Source organism: Vombatus ursinus, unplaced genomic scaffold (assembly GCF_900497805.2).
Source record: "Vombatus ursinus unplaced genomic scaffold, bare-nosed wombat genome assembly UNPS02014768.1, whole genome shotgun sequence".
Classification (NCBI taxonomy): domain Eukaryota; kingdom Metazoa; phylum Chordata; class Mammalia; order Diprotodontia; family Vombatidae; genus Vombatus; species Vombatus ursinus.
The window spans coordinates 25,488,046-25,503,553 of NW_020954546.1; the positions used below are offsets into that span (position 1 = coordinate 25,488,046).

General features: G+C 42.7%; 1 protein-coding gene across 1 annotated transcript in view; it reads right to left on the reverse strand.

Moving 5' to 3' along the window:
- TAOK1 (TAO kinase 1) overlaps positions 1-15,508 on the reverse strand; it is a 149,178-nt gene that overhangs the window by 11,517 nt on the left and 122,153 nt on the right. The window contains 6 exon segments of the mRNA XM_027862402.1: positions 2,327-2,509; positions 3,112-3,324; positions 10,384-10,623; positions 11,155-11,358; positions 14,207-14,335; positions 15,147-15,383. Coding sequence (XP_027718203.1) covers positions 2,327-2,509; positions 3,112-3,324; positions 10,384-10,623; positions 11,155-11,358; positions 14,207-14,335; positions 15,147-15,383 — 1,206 coding nt within the window.

The following is a 15,508-nucleotide window of genomic DNA, read 5'->3' on the forward strand; positions in this document are numbered from 1 at the left end:
TCCGATTTCTCCCAACCCACTGTACAATTTCTCAGGAAATGTTGACCTTCATGAAAGCTCCAAAGAGAAGTGGACAAGCTTCCAGAGGAAAGGTCTCCAGTCAGGATGCTAAGAGCATTGTATGCTTATTCTGACAGGAGTCTCAGCACCCCCCCCCACTCCCAGATGCTATCCTGGCCGAGAGCACCACAAAGCTCACTTGCCCTTTGGAAGTAAGGCCACTTTGAGAATGGGCTAAGAGGACAACTCGGGATCCTTCCCATTTGGCACATAACATTCTGGATCATGTAGATGCAAGCTGAATCTAAGTGAAAGCTGAGAAAAATAAAAGTATAGACTCATTCACAGGGGAACTTATGTGGTTCATTTGCTTGGTGGCTTAGTCTGTGAGAACTTACATTAAGCTTAAAACAATTCCATGTCACAAACGATTATCCATCTGGAAACAACTAAAACCCACTTCTGCTGGGTCATTTCTAGGGGAATAGTTTTCATTTGTAAACCCAACGTGACAGATAGTTTAAAAAATACTGCTTTGGTGTTTGTTCAGTCTAAATTTCTTTTTATCAGGCAACTGTGTAACAATTAGGTAACTGTGTGACATATTATAACTTATTATAACATTACAGAATTAAAATATGGAAACTATCCTTGGAAAACCAAGTCACATTTGAAAACAGATGCTTCTAAAACATCTGACATGTCAATTATACTGACTGATTTTCAAGGAGCCATTGTGGACCTGCATTTCAGGAGGCCATGTTCACCATGGCATTAGAAATGTAGAATTTCCGTTGGATACCAAGAGAAGACAAAAACAGAGACCAATCCAATAATGAGGGTATAGAGCCACTAGGTGGTGCTAAAACACAACCTAGCAATCACTCCATCATTTCTTCCTGCTGCTAAGATTGCCTAATTATTTGGGGAGAAGAGCTGGGAAGAGGGGAAGGAGTCCCCTTTGATCATTTTTCATGAGTGCAAAAGACAATTTTACATTGAGGCTTTAGAATCGATGCTGAATCGAAAAGCCTAAATTCAGCAAACAGATTTACCTGTTTGTAAACAGATTTTTCCCCCCCAAATTTGAAGATAAGCATTTGGTTTTGGTTTTACTACACTGAATAGTAAAGAAAATGGACTTCTTGAAGCAGTCAGCCGTGTCAACCACTAAGTCACAAACGTGAACTTAGGTGGCTAAAAGAAAAGTTGTACTTTATCTTAACCAGGCATTCTGTCTTTACTCCACCTGCTCCAGGAGGAAATGTGAGGATGGAGGAACACCACACACTACACAGAAAGCAGTGAGGACAGCAGAGCAGGCAAGAATTAAGAGAATCGGTGGGACAGATGATCTATGCTGATCGTGGAAAAAAAAGGGGAAACCTAACAAGGAAGGCTGTAGGGAAGTTTCCATGTCCAAACATACGGCCAAGGCCCAGTGAATGCAAGACAGCCTGGAACGTCCCCCTAAGGAGCACCTGAGATGGTGCCACATTTGAAGAATAATCAAAAGAGGAAAGGAGAGACCTGGGTTCTAGTCATGACACTGTCACTGACTGGCTCTGCAGTCTCAGGCAAACTGCTCCCCATCCCTTGGTTTTTCTGCTCTATAAAATGAGGGAGGACTAGCTGGCCCCCAAAAATCTTGCAGATCTAACACGCTATCCCTATGACCACTGGCAGCCTCCTCTAAAGGCTTCTCTTTATTTGTTCTTGCTTCTGCTTCAGACCCGGTCGTTTTCTTTCCATCTCACACACACACACACACACGCACACACGCACACACGCACACGCACACAAACACACACACACATGCACGCACGCATGCACGCACACACAATATGGTGATTGCTTAGTTGGATCCAATAAGGGAAAAGAATTCCCAATCGTTGCCACCACACGTGTTGATGCTGCCAAAGCTATACAATAATATGAGTTCCACCACAACGTCAATTTTTCTGCCCAACTTTTCAGTCGTGTGAACAGCAAAGGGCCTGGCATGGGCAACACTCCTCTTTAATTCAAAGAATTTGTTTGGGGTTGAGACAGAGACAATGGTAGCCAGGCACCTGCTCCTGACCATTCCAGCCAAACGGCACCATCTCCTCCTTTCTCCACTCCCAAAGCTGTCCTAACGCTCTGGTGACTGCTGTCTCCCAGTCTTAGGGTCCCTCTTGTCTGAATCCCACCCCTTCCTTCACAGTCAGCCCTTAAAATTGTGAGGTCACTCACTAGCATCAGCAGCATGAACTTATGACCAGATGCAAACAAAAGAAACTGCCTCCAAGACACTCTGGTATAAGACCGAGTTGGTCAGACATACCTTTTGTTCTAAGAGTGCCCTGCGGAGGGACACCCTCTGCTCCAGTTCTCGGAGCTCCCGGTCATGCTGGGCTTCGGCCTGCATCTTGATCTTGCTTTGATATGCATTGAGCAGCTCCAGCTCCTGCTGCAGCTGCATCTTTAAGACCTGGCACTCTGCTTCCTGGGCCTCATCCAAACGTAGCTGGGAGGGGAGAAAAGAGGCCCAACTTACATAGAAGCATGCCCCTGGTGACCCGCTTGAGGGAGGACAAGGAAAGGGAAAGGGAGAATATGGAAGGGTTTTTTTTTTTAAGCATGCAATTATTAACTCTTGTAAACAAAGATAAGATTTCTCTAAGCTAGCCTGCACAGTGCTTGAGAAATCTGGGATCAGGCTAAATAATGCAAGCTTCTTTATTTTTCACTCACCAAAGGGAGAGAACAGAAAAGCAGCGGCATTCCATTCAAATGGGATAATGGGGGGAGCTCTCAATGTAATACTGCTTATTGGCCCACCGAGTCGCCCAGCTAAAACTACTGACTGTAGGTAGTTAGAAGGGACCCAATCCTGTTCTTCAGAAAATGAAGTGGCTCAGGGTGACAAGAAGGGGCTAGCAAAGCTCTGAATCTGTAAGTTTCAATGCTGATTCATTCTCCACATCAGAGCAGTGATGGAGCAAAGGTCACTTTCACTACTGCCCAGGCCCTTTGCTTCCTAAGGCTATTCTGGCTACCCTCATGTCATTTGGCTGGTTGTGGGGAAGGGCAGACCCTGCCAGAGCCAGCACAGACAAAGCCACTCACAGCTTGTGTGGAGAGCATTTCGTTAATGCTGTGATCATACTGCTCTGCGAGGATGGCCAGTTTCCTCGTCTGCTCCTCCTTGAGCCGCTTGAGAACTGCTTTGTGCTCACTCTTTGGCGTGGTCTCCAACAGGTGGTTCCTCAAGGCTTTGTACTGTCTGGTCTGGATCTTGCAGGTATCTTGAAACTGCTTCTTTATTTGCAATTCTTTAGACTGAAAGAAGGGAGAAAAGAGCATCAGTCAGGTTTTCAAGTCACTCCTATCTTGAGAATCTGAGACCTCAGGATGCTCTAATACAAGCCTAAAGGAAAAGAATGGAGAAGTGCAGGGAACAACACAAATGACAGATGGGACCCCAGGCCGCAGCTGCCTTCACTCAACACTTGGAATGTTGGCATCTGGATCAGAAAAGCTCTAGTTTCAACATGCGTCAGGACACAAAGATGCTATTGATGACCCAGCTCTCAACAGTGTTCGTGCCTTTTCTGGCCAACTTGGTCATGACTTCAGGGATTCATTCAGTGGACTCTGGATTGGCATGATAATCCTCGTGATGCCCACAGAGGTACAAATTCAAAGGACCTTTATGAATTAGTATGCTGTGAGCATCAAGGTTTCTGTGAGCCAGGTTTTACAGAAGGAAAGCACACCATCTCATGCTCAGCCCTGACCCCCCTCTGATGGTAGGTAGAATTTCAGTTCTAGTTATGTGATTGGCCATGCACCCGGAATAAGACAAATGGACTGTGGCACACTTGAGGTTGACTGCGAAGTTTTTCCTACTCCACTAATACTGCTGCTGTCTTTCTCTTTCAGGGGATAAGCTGAGTATAATGATCCTTTGGAAATGGCTTACTCTCCAATAGCACAGACAAAAGCAATTATAAGGTATTGGTGACTGCCTCCTTCTTAGCACCCCCTCCCTCACAAGCACTGTGAAGAACGCCCCTGGGAGCATGGCCTGCTCCCTGAGTTAGCTAGCCTGCCTCACACTGCTATCTCCTGTCTCCTGATCAGACTCCTTCTATTTGCTCTGCTGGTTGCAAAGCAGGCCTCCTGGTCATTCACAGGACACAACCTGAAGGAGGAGCTTAAATCGTCTAATCATCTGGCTTCTTTCAATAAATGATCCCACCCCCAGAATGCCTGGACTCTTTCTCCAGGATTAGCATAATACACATTTCCTCATACCATCCTCATCTCAGTGATTAGGAACCCCCAGTTGCAAATATGGAAACCCACTCCACCTGCCACTCCCTTCCTTCCCTCCCATCTAGCTCCATCTCACCCTGCCCACTCTTTCTGGGACCCTGACCCTATGTAATTTATACACTTCCTTTCACCTGACACTTTTGCTTTTCTTATTTTTTCCATCTTCTGGCACTCACTAAGAGCTGGCTCCCTTGGTAACAAAATCACATCGTTTCCCAATCAGCTGCTCTCCTGGACTTCATGACCCCCCATAAACTTTCTGCAAGATGAAATCAACTGAAACTCCTGTGCCTCCTTAGCTCCCCCCCACTGGAGAGGGTGGCTAGTGGGGGCACACTGGAGAGTTCCTCTCAGATCTTCCACTATTAAAGGAGGGCTCTGATCTCATCATTTTCCCACCTGGTAGCCCCACAATGGGTACTTGCCCACTCCCCTTCTCATCATCCCCCCTAGACTTTTCAGCTTCTTCTTAGGACTGTCACATGCCTTTCTTTGTATCTCAAGAGCTTAAAGGCACATGGTAAGTGCTTAATCAATGTTCATTGACCCTGACTTTTCCTCCTTAAAGCTTTCTCTCTCCTAGTCCTTCCATCTTCTGGCTCTGAAATCTGGCTCCCTCCTGATGAGAGAGACAGCCTCTCTGGCCATCTTTTCTAGTACTGGTTGTACTTTTACTCACAACCCCTGACTCACTGTTGTGTTGGTAGAACTGGAATACTCCTGGCTCCCTCTGCCACCATCACTAAGGATCATCTTTCCTGTAGGGCCTTGATGCTTGAATTCATCACCAATCAAGATCCTGGTGGCCGTTATCTATTGACTCCGGGACATTGTCCTTTCCTCAGTGAGTTCAGTGCCTGACTCACAGTCTTTTTTCACCTCGCCCCCTGCCCTCATGCTAAAGGACTTTAACTTCCCAGTTGCTCAGTCTATTAGTTTCCATGACTTATTCCTGCATTTTACCTCAGCTACATACCAAGGCGGTCATACAAGTGTGCATATGTTCACAAATTCCAAAATCCCTTTATTGGCGCATAATCTTTTATCACCCCATCTTTCCGTATGCTGTGCAGCTCCTGAGCCTGTTCTGCTACTCACTGTGACTTCTACTCTCCCTACCTTTCAGTTACTTCCTAGGCCATGAACCCTTCAATGGCTTTATTTTCCTATCTCTATCCAATGACAAACTGGCTCAATTCTACACTTGAATCCCTTGTCCCTGTCCTATCTCCAATCACATCTTGCCCAACTCTAACAGTGGATTACTCTAACCATCTTGTAAACTTCATTCCTATTTATGTGCTACTGAATAAAGCTGGAGAAAAATCTTAAAGCTGCTCTGATTACGTTCACTACAAACTAATGTTAAATAATCTCAGCTGGGCCCTCATAGCAAGGCAATCCTTTTACCCCTCCCGAGTCTATTTGTCCCATCATTCACCATAACAGTTATTCTAAATCCCTTCATTCATTCTCATGCTCTTCCCTAGAGTCTCAGCTGAGAACCTCACCTCATACTTCTCTCTCTCTCTCACACATTCACACACACACACACACACACACACACATCTCGTCTCATCTCACCACACTATCTTCTCCTTCCCCTCCTATAAACAAATCCCTCTACATGTACCCTTGATCTCATTCTCTCTCATCTCCAGTAAACTGTCCCCACATTATCAACCTCACTCTTCTCTACCCCTATGTCTTCCCCATTCTCAAAGAAGTTTCAGTCGATTTGTCCATCCCCATTAGGTATAGTCGCACATGTTCCTCTCCTTCTCAGCTTAACTCCGGCAAAAAGCTGCTTACACTCAGTACCTCTAGTTCCTCTCATCCCACTCACCAATAAACCCTCTGCAATCTGGCTTCCAAACTCCTCATTCAACTAAACTGCTCCCTCCAAAGTTACCCAATGATGTCTTAATTGCCAAAACAAAGAGTCTTTTCTCATTCCTCCTCACTTTTAGCATCTCTGTAGCTTTTGGTACCATTAAGCAGCATCTTCTCTTCAAGTTTCATGCCATTATTCTCTCCTACTTTTCTTTATACTTGATCCTTCCCAGTTTCCTTTGCTGGAACTGCATCCAAGCCATGCCTACTGACATCCCCAAGGCTCCGTAATGGGCCTTCTCTTCTGCTTCTGTACTATCACACCGTCTCTAGGGATCGATCCCTCATCTATCTCTGGAGCTCCAGTCTCATATAATGATCTCCCTTTTTATCATCTCAAAGTGGATGTCCATTAGACTATGACCTACTTGACAACAGGGCCTGTTTTGGGAATTTTTTGGGCCTTTGTATCCCTAAAACTTAGCACAGTGCTTAACACATAGTAGGTACTTAATAAAAGCTAGGTGACTGTGGACAAACTCAACATGTCCCCCTAAAACTGATTATCTTTACACTAAACCATCCCCTCTTCTCAACCTTCCTATTATTGTTAAAGGCACCACCATCCTCCCTGTCACCCACACTTGCAACCCTCACTCCCTTCACTCACCCCAAATAGATGTAATTTGCTGCCAAGTCTTGTCATTTTAATTTCACAATGTCTCTCTTATAAATCCCCTTCTCTCCACCTCACACAACTGCAAACTAGGTCATTGTCACTTGCCTGGATTATTAGAACAGCCTTCCAGTTGGCATCCCTGCCTCAAGTCACTCCCCACCCCAATCCATTCTCTACTCAGCTGTAAAGTGATTTTCATAAAGTGCATGTCTGACCTTAAAATCCTCTACTCAATAAACTCCACGAGCTATGCATTACCCCAGGATTGAATCTAGTCCTCCAATAAAATCCTCTGTTTGGCATGTAAAGCCCTTCCTACCTTTCCAGTCTTTTTACACTTTGCTTCTTCTCACCTCCACCTCCTTTGCTTCATTGGCTTTTTTCAAGAGTCAGGTCAAACCCCAACTCCAGCAGGAGATCTTTTCTAGTCCCTCTGTTGCTAATGCCACCCTTCTAGAGTTACGTTCCATCTATACTGTATACATTCTAGGCATACTTCTGCTTCATTACAAAGTGAGCTTCCTGTGGCCAAGACCAGCATTTTTTCCTTTCTTTGTATTCCCAGCCAGTCTCGAGCACATAAGTAAGCATTTTAATAAATGCTCACTGACTGACTGGAAATAAAATCAATGCTTAATCTTTCCATAGTCTAGAAAACAGTTATACAAAGTCACATCCAACTGAGGCTCCAGAACAGAAATAGTCACTATTCTTTTGGGATCTGTGTTGAAGATAAAGTAAACTGAGTTTAGAGGTAGAAAAGGACCCTTGTCTCTGATTCGTCCCAACGACCTACCCTGGTTTCTCAGCCCCAAGCTACCTTTCCTTTTTTTTTTTTTTTTTAAGTTTTAAACATTTATTTTTAAATTTTTCACTCCCAAATTCTCTCCCTCTCCCAGTTCGTCCTCCTCTAACTACTGAGAAAACCAGCAATGCAATACCCATTATCCATGGAAAGTCATGCACAGCATATGTCCACATTAGCCATGTCCAAGCTACCTTCTGTACTTTAACAATCCCCATTATTCCCTGTGCTGCCCACCACGGTCCAACCAAATTGGTTAACATGCTGTGCCTCTCAGATAACATTCCCTCTCCCTTTTCCAAGCTTTTGTACTGGCCATTTCCCCACCTGTAGTTTAGTCTCTCCAAGACTCAGCTCTACACTGCCTTCTACATAAAGCCCATCCTCACCTTCTCAGTTCCTAATGCACCCTCCCCCCAAATTACTGCATATTTGGCATATACTAATTAGCATACACACTGTCTCCTCCAATAGAGTGCAAGCTCCTAGAGGGCCAGGTTCATTTGTGTCTCTCTACCCTCATGGAACAACGTAGGTGTTCAATAAATTCAAGTTGACTGACCACTGAATTTTAAATTGCAGACACTTCCCCATGAGGATGCAAACACTTACCAGACTAAAAGTCGTCTACTCTCTGTAACTGTACCTACATACATCCATACACTGATTCAATGGACATCATATGAGATACATACTGTGTAAGAAAAGAGTATTTTTTTTGTTTTTGGTTTCACTTGGAGAAAATACATTCCTAAATTCTTTGCACTAGGAGTCTGATCTTTCTAAGGAGTTTTCCTCTCTACTGAGAGAAAATTATAATTGTGAGTGTTCAGCTGATATGCAATCTGATTGGCCCAGGCTGTTTCCCACCCCCACTCTAAAGGCCTGGTTTCTGGCAGGGTGTCCTTATTCACTCTGGATGACATCAAGTCTATTCTTTCCTCAATTTCCACCCACTCCCTTGAGACTCCATGTCACAGTCACATGTCTTGATTTTACTGGAGGTCTTGAGAGATTTCTTTTGGCTAAGTGGAAAATGTAATTTATATATATATATACGTATATGTGGTACCGTATCTCTGAAGCGAACTGCCTAGTCTTTAGAATCTCCCTGTTTCTTCCAGTTAGAAACTGGGCTGAGAAAAGAATCAAAGGCTATTACCATCATGCACCACTCTTTAACAAGTTTTCATATTTCAAATACTACAAAATGAGAAGTATCCAGTCTCTCTATCTCAGTGGCCTGAGGGTAGAAAAGGAGGACTCTCCAAGCAGTTATGAGGAGGGGAGTTTACTTCAAAGGGAGGAAAAGAGAAATCATGGAATGCTACTAAATCATCAGGGATGCAAGTGAGATAGGATAAAAAGTTTAACTTGGATTAAATTTAAAATGCAGAGAGGGAAAACCCCTAAATAAAAGCTGGATTACTTTAGAGAGAAGAATCATCTTCAATAGAGAACAAAAAGGCATTCTTACTCACATAAAACAAGTAGGTAAATTACAACATGAAGGGAAACATACTGATTACTCTCCTTATTAAATTAATATATCCATTTCCCAAATAGAAATGCTGAGTCTATGGCACCCCCCACCCCAGGGGGAGGGATTCTCTCTACTAAAAGTCTAGCCACAACTAATGAACAACCATGATTTTTTCCTAACTTTCTGTGAAGAGTCTCTTGGAGAGCCAACCCCACTGATTTCTTCCAAATCTGAAAGAAGTCACAACAGGAAGCAGAAAGGAGGGGTAAAGTTCACTGCTAACCACGTGACCACTATATGCTGGTCCATCCTTCCCTAGACATTGGGGGAATAAAAGGCTGGTGGTCTAATGGCTGAAGAAATGACAAAGCCATAACAAACCAGGCACTGTAAAGTTAGATGACCCTCTAGGGGCTGCTGGCGTTGGAATCACAAATAAAATGCATCTTATTTTAGAAACCTTTTCTGTTGCAGACAGCATCCATTCATTCAGCAGCAGAGCACAAAGAAGATAGAAAGTGCAGAGAACAAACTTGTCAAGTCATTGCCGAACCTAAATTTTTCAACATAAGCTAGAAGGTTAAAAGTCCATAATTTAAGTTGATGGAGACAGCAAACTGGTGTGAGATCAATAGAGAGTGAAATTTCCTTCATGCACCTGATCTACTCTACCCTCTCCTGGGTAACTCCTCTGGAGACCAGAGGAGGGAGGCTGCAGTTACTTAATAAGCAGCTTATTCTATTCCTCTCTTCTCATATCAGACACCACCAATCAGTAGTATTTTAAAAATTTAAATGTCCACATTTATGCATGAGCAAATGAGCAGAATTGAATAACGCTCCATTGTTGACAGGCCAGACCAAAAAAGCTGCTTTATTTGGAAAACGTTTATGAAGAAAAATTGTCATATATATGTGAATTAAGTTTGCTTTCTGGTCACTTGTGACAAGCCTTTAATGACATGGACTGTCAGGGTCAAGAGGTACATGGGTAGGAACGGGAACAGGTGGTGTGAGTCCCTTTACTTTTCTCTGAGATGGTCCCCGTAGTAACCAGAGATAGGATTTGTTCTTAAGTTAGTGGCAATCACCTTCACTTAGGTTTGTGCCTTTCTTCCTTAACTGTGCTCACATCAGAGGAAAGAACATGCCAGAATGATACAAAGATGGTATTGTTTGGGAGAGGGGAATGGGCCACAGAGAGTGTCATGAAGAGAAAGATTCAAGGCCCAGGAAAGACACATTTCCCTGCTCACATACCTTCAGACTCTTGGGCTGCTGCCGAACCTCCATGACGTGCTTGCGCCTTAGCTCGCGTTCTCGCCGCTTGTTGTACTCTAGCTGGTTGGTGAGCTCCGTCTGGTGCTGCAGCCTGATCAGCTCACAGCGCATCTTCTGAATGGTGCTGAGGTGGCGGAACTCAAGCTCCTGCATGGACTCATGCTGTCGCAGGAGCATGGCGTGCTCTAAGTCCTTCTGGGTCTGCCTTTTATTTAACTCCTAATCCAGAACATGAAAGACAGTGGGGTATGAACTGTTACTGTGGACTACATACACACATCCTAAGATGCATGAATAGGAAAGAGTTTTTAAAAAAATGCAGTTCTGACAAGTATGGCCACAGAGTAGATGCAATGATTTGGGGTCTTTTGCTAGAGTTGAATAGGCATTACTTGGCATCAGGTAGCACACATCTCCTTATACTCTGGGGCATTCTATACTATTCACCAAATTATTAATAGGTTTACACCATATCTAAAACTTATTTTTAACCCATCCTATCCAATGAAAGTGAAAGTCAGAGTTGCTAGAGGCTAGGAGATATTGAGGGTGAATATCTGACATTCTGATTTCTACAACAGTAGACCAATTAAAAGGATTAGGATTCAAAAAAATGTACTGAACTGGACCCAGCACACACACTCATGACGTGTAACTTAGAAGACAGCTCTCTCTGTGGTCCCATTCATTTATTCATACTGCGCATGTGAAAGGCCTTCTCTGAGTGTTTCTTGCCCCATCCTAACACACCTCTCTGACAAGGTCCTGCTCCAGATTGTGACGGCCAAGCAGCATTCTTCTCTTGAAGCGCCGGCACTCCAGCTCCAGGTACTGCCTCTGCCTTCTTAGGAGGTTGGCCTCCTCCTCTGCTTGGAAGTGCTGAATGTTCTCCTTCTGTTTGGAGAGCCATTCTTGCTTTTCTTTCTTTGGGGTACTCTGGTTTTCATTTAGCTCCTGACAAAATAATTCAGACCAAATATTATTAGTCATGTGCAATCAAAGTCAGCGACAACCCCAGCAGGTTGTGATGGTTTTTATCCCTTTGCCCATCTGTGTCGATAAAAAAGAGACTCAGGATTGCCTGCAGGGGCCAAATGCTGTCCTTGAGATGCTCTTTCAGCACTAGACAACCTCGGTCCCCAGAGTGCCCCAGAACAGTGTGCTGTTCCTTCGTGGCATTAATAGTCTGTGAGGAAAGGACAATTGGCCTGGGCACCAGGAAGCACATACATTTTAGCTTCAAACGGCTCCATTTTTAAAAAGCTGCAGAATCAGGAGTAACAGCTGAGAAAGCCCACAATGGCTATGGTGCACCACACTGTCCTGCAACAATATCGTAAAAGACCCCCCTTCAAGAATGCTAGAAGGCATAAAATGTGGGGCTGAAATAGTTATTAAGTGACATCATATCTCTTGCTTTTACGGATTATAAAGACTAGTGGTGTGAAGGTTTAAATAAAATTCTGAAGTCAGTGTAGGAGAATTTGAAGTGGAAAAATAAGCAATAATGCGTAGCAGAGTAGAGACCATTGTAAAAGGCCTTAGAACTCTAAGATAATCTCTCAAGCCCATGGTTTCTTACCTTAGTCCAACCATGACTGCACCCACCCATCCCAACAAAAATGTTTTTACATCAATAAGAGGGCAAAAATGGCCAACAGACTTAATAATGTGAATGACAGAATGGCCAATGGACTGATCTAAAGTCTTCAGCAGTTTCCACAGTCTAAACACAATATCAAAATTAGCTATGATGATATGACTGAAAATTCTTTGGAATTGATAAGCTTTAAATAAAATTCATATAATGCTGGTCCCAACAAGATGACTACAAAATTTGAGCTCTCAGTATCACTCCATCTTCTACCAAAATGAAGACACATGAATAACAGAAAAAAATATGGCTTCTAAAAACAAAATCAGTTAATAGGTTAAGCTACAGAGAAAATACATGTGGGAAATCATCAAATCTGACTTACTTAGCTAGCTACTTAAAAACACCATTTCTCTGTTACCCAATTTACCTGAAGAGTGGTCACTGTTCTGATAATTTTTATTAATGTCAAATTCAGACAACCCAGATACACTTGTCATTAAATACAGATATCTAATAATAATCTTATAGTAAATATATCTGAGAAATGTATTTTAGAATTTAAGTTTTCATTTATAACAGAGAATTATCATATAAGACATTCACTTGGCAAAGCCTAATCACTAAAACTGTGCGTGGCAGAACAGGCAATATGTCTTTGACCAGGGGCGGCTAGGTGGTGCAGTGGATAAAGCACTGGCCCTGGAGTCAGGAGGACCCGAGTTCAAATTTGGCCTCAGACACTTGACACTTCTTAGCTGTGTGACCCTGGGCAAGTCACTTAACCCCAATTGCCTCATGCACAAAAAAATTAAAATAAAATAAATAAGTCTTTGACCAGCAGCAATATGTAGATTGCTACCTTCTGATGAGATGATGAACACATGAAAAGGAATATGTAATATATTACACAGAATACCCACGTCTTATTATCACGTCATCTTATATTGTTAATTATGTGGATCTCTGAAATATTTCAGGCAATCAGTTTGTAAGGAAAAAAAAATTATCTGCCATTGAAAGTGCTCTAAGAACAGTGGTTTTCAACCTTTTAGTGTAGGAAAATCCCTTTTAATTTAAAAAAATATTGTAAGATTCCCAAATGATAGGAGTTTTGTTATTAGTATCTATTACAAGTATACAATTAGATCATTTTTCTATCTAGAGACTTCATTTAAATAATCATTCTCATGAACGATTAATTTCATTGTCATTCTACTAAAGGCACTTCCTCCCAGGGCTGTTGTGAGGATAAAAAGAGATAACATATGTCAAGTACCTTGAGAACTATCTAAATGCTGGCTTAATAATTCAAAAAGACAAAATAAAAGGCTTGATCAAACAAGACAGAGAACACAAACTATGACTGATAAGCTGATATGCCGAGGCCAGTTGTCCTTACTGGAGTAAAAAAAAAATTACACTTTTGTTAGCACAAATTCACATTCTTTCCTAAAATAAAAAAAGTGGCTTTTGACTTATTCAAAGTTACGTATGTCACATTTGACCACATTACTATTAATTATTAATAAGGATATGAGTTTCTGCCCACAGGAGAATTGAATAAATCTGTAAGAACATGCAGGCTTGAAGCTGAAGTACTGGCTTGCCTTTCAAAGGACATGGAAGGTAGGGAGGAAGCAAGTATAAATGAAGCTAAAAGCGTCACTGGCATCTAATCTAGAAACAGGGAGTCTCTGTTGAAGATTCTTTGTAAACCAGTAGGTGGTTTAAAAGAGCAGATGCCTTTGACTCCACACATGGCCCAAAGAATATAAACGACTTTATAGAGAGATGGTCATTTCTCTCTTTTATGGGTTTTCTGAGGTACTACTCAATGATACCTGGAGTAATAATAAGTTGTCGTCTCTAAACCAACTGGTAGTCTGACTTTTGAATCTTTTCTACCACTGAAAGCCAAACAGGTACAGCATTCTCAAAAGAAATTATTCCCCATGTTCCATTTAATTATCTCTTCTAAAATGCTTGCTTTACTCCTGATGTACCATGCTTACTTACATTTCTCGGTACAAGGGAATGGATAAACAATCAAAAGTAAAAGAAAAGATCAATGCCAATAGTCAAAGAACACTTCCCACGCACCGTGATCCCAATTAGGAAGCGGTCACCCAAGCACACTCCTTCCTCCCAGCTCACCCAGCTGTAGAGCTAGGTCTGGCCTGAGCATTTGCATGAAAAGAGAAATACCTCCTTAAGCTGCTCTTTGCGCAGTTTGTACTCTCTCTTCTGGGACTCTAAGAAGCTATTCAGTTCCTTTTTCTGCTGTGCTTGGATATGTTGTTGGAATTTCTTCTCTTCGTTGGCCATCACCTTGGCCTAGCAAAAAGCAAGAAGAAGTGAATCACACACCTTTCAGCTTCATTCACTTTATCGTGATGCAACATCTATCTCAACTTACATATGATTAAGTTGCTTACACAAAGCTACCATTTCTCTGTCACCACCTTTATATGAAGAATGGCCAACACAACCAAAGGAAAAGTGAAAGACTCAAACCCGTTATTTCTACTCATATCATTAGTTGTTTACTGACTAACTAGTCACTGCGCTCTAACATCACGTAGGCAGAAGCTATTTTCTTGCAACTAACAATCAATTTAAAAAAGAAAAGTCCAACATAGAATAATATGCTGGTAATACCACACCAATCTGACAAGTGGAGAAACCAAGGCACAGACTACTTTGAATGATTTATCCAAAAACTGATAAGTTGAAAGGGACCCCCCAGGCCCTGGTCTAAATGATCAGGCCCCAGAAAACTTGAGCAAAGTCTTTGGAAGCCATTTTTGATCCTCAAAAATTAAGAAAGCTATAAAAGAGAATTTCACTGTTGCCACTGACAGTTACTCACAAGCATTGCTCATCATCTAAAATGAAGGGAGAACACATAAGAAAACCACTCCCACCTTTCTGTCCTTCATCTGCAACCAAACAGCACAAAGCAAAACATCATCTTCCTGAAGTTATAGAAACTCCTTGAGAGAGATACTACACAAGTAAGGGGTTTTCCCCTAATTATCAATTTGCTTGGCTCCTGGGAACAGACAGGCAAAACACTAAGCGTCATCTCTTTGTCAGTGCTAAGAGACAACACAAATGGAAATGACACAGTTTTTTGTTTCCCTACCTCCTTCTCCATGGCTGCTTGGTGCTTCTTAATAAGCTTCTCCATTTCTGCAGCAAAGTTGTTGCGCTGCGTTTCCAGGTCTTTGTCCAGGCGGAGGCGGTGCTCGTCCATCTCGGCCTTGAGCTTGTTCTCCAGCGCCATCAGCTGCTTCTGGTGCTGGCGCCTCATGCGCTTGTACCCAGACATCTGCTCTCTCAGCTCCGAGTCCTGCTCGTGTTCTTGCATCTGCCGTGTAACCTAGATGTGTCAGGGCAAGGAGAGGGAGAAGACAAGAAGAGTTTTTCCTCCTAGTCCTTTGGAAACAGACCAGTTTCATCCAAGACCCAATGTCTGTCTCGAGTAAAAGCTGGCATTTGGCCTGG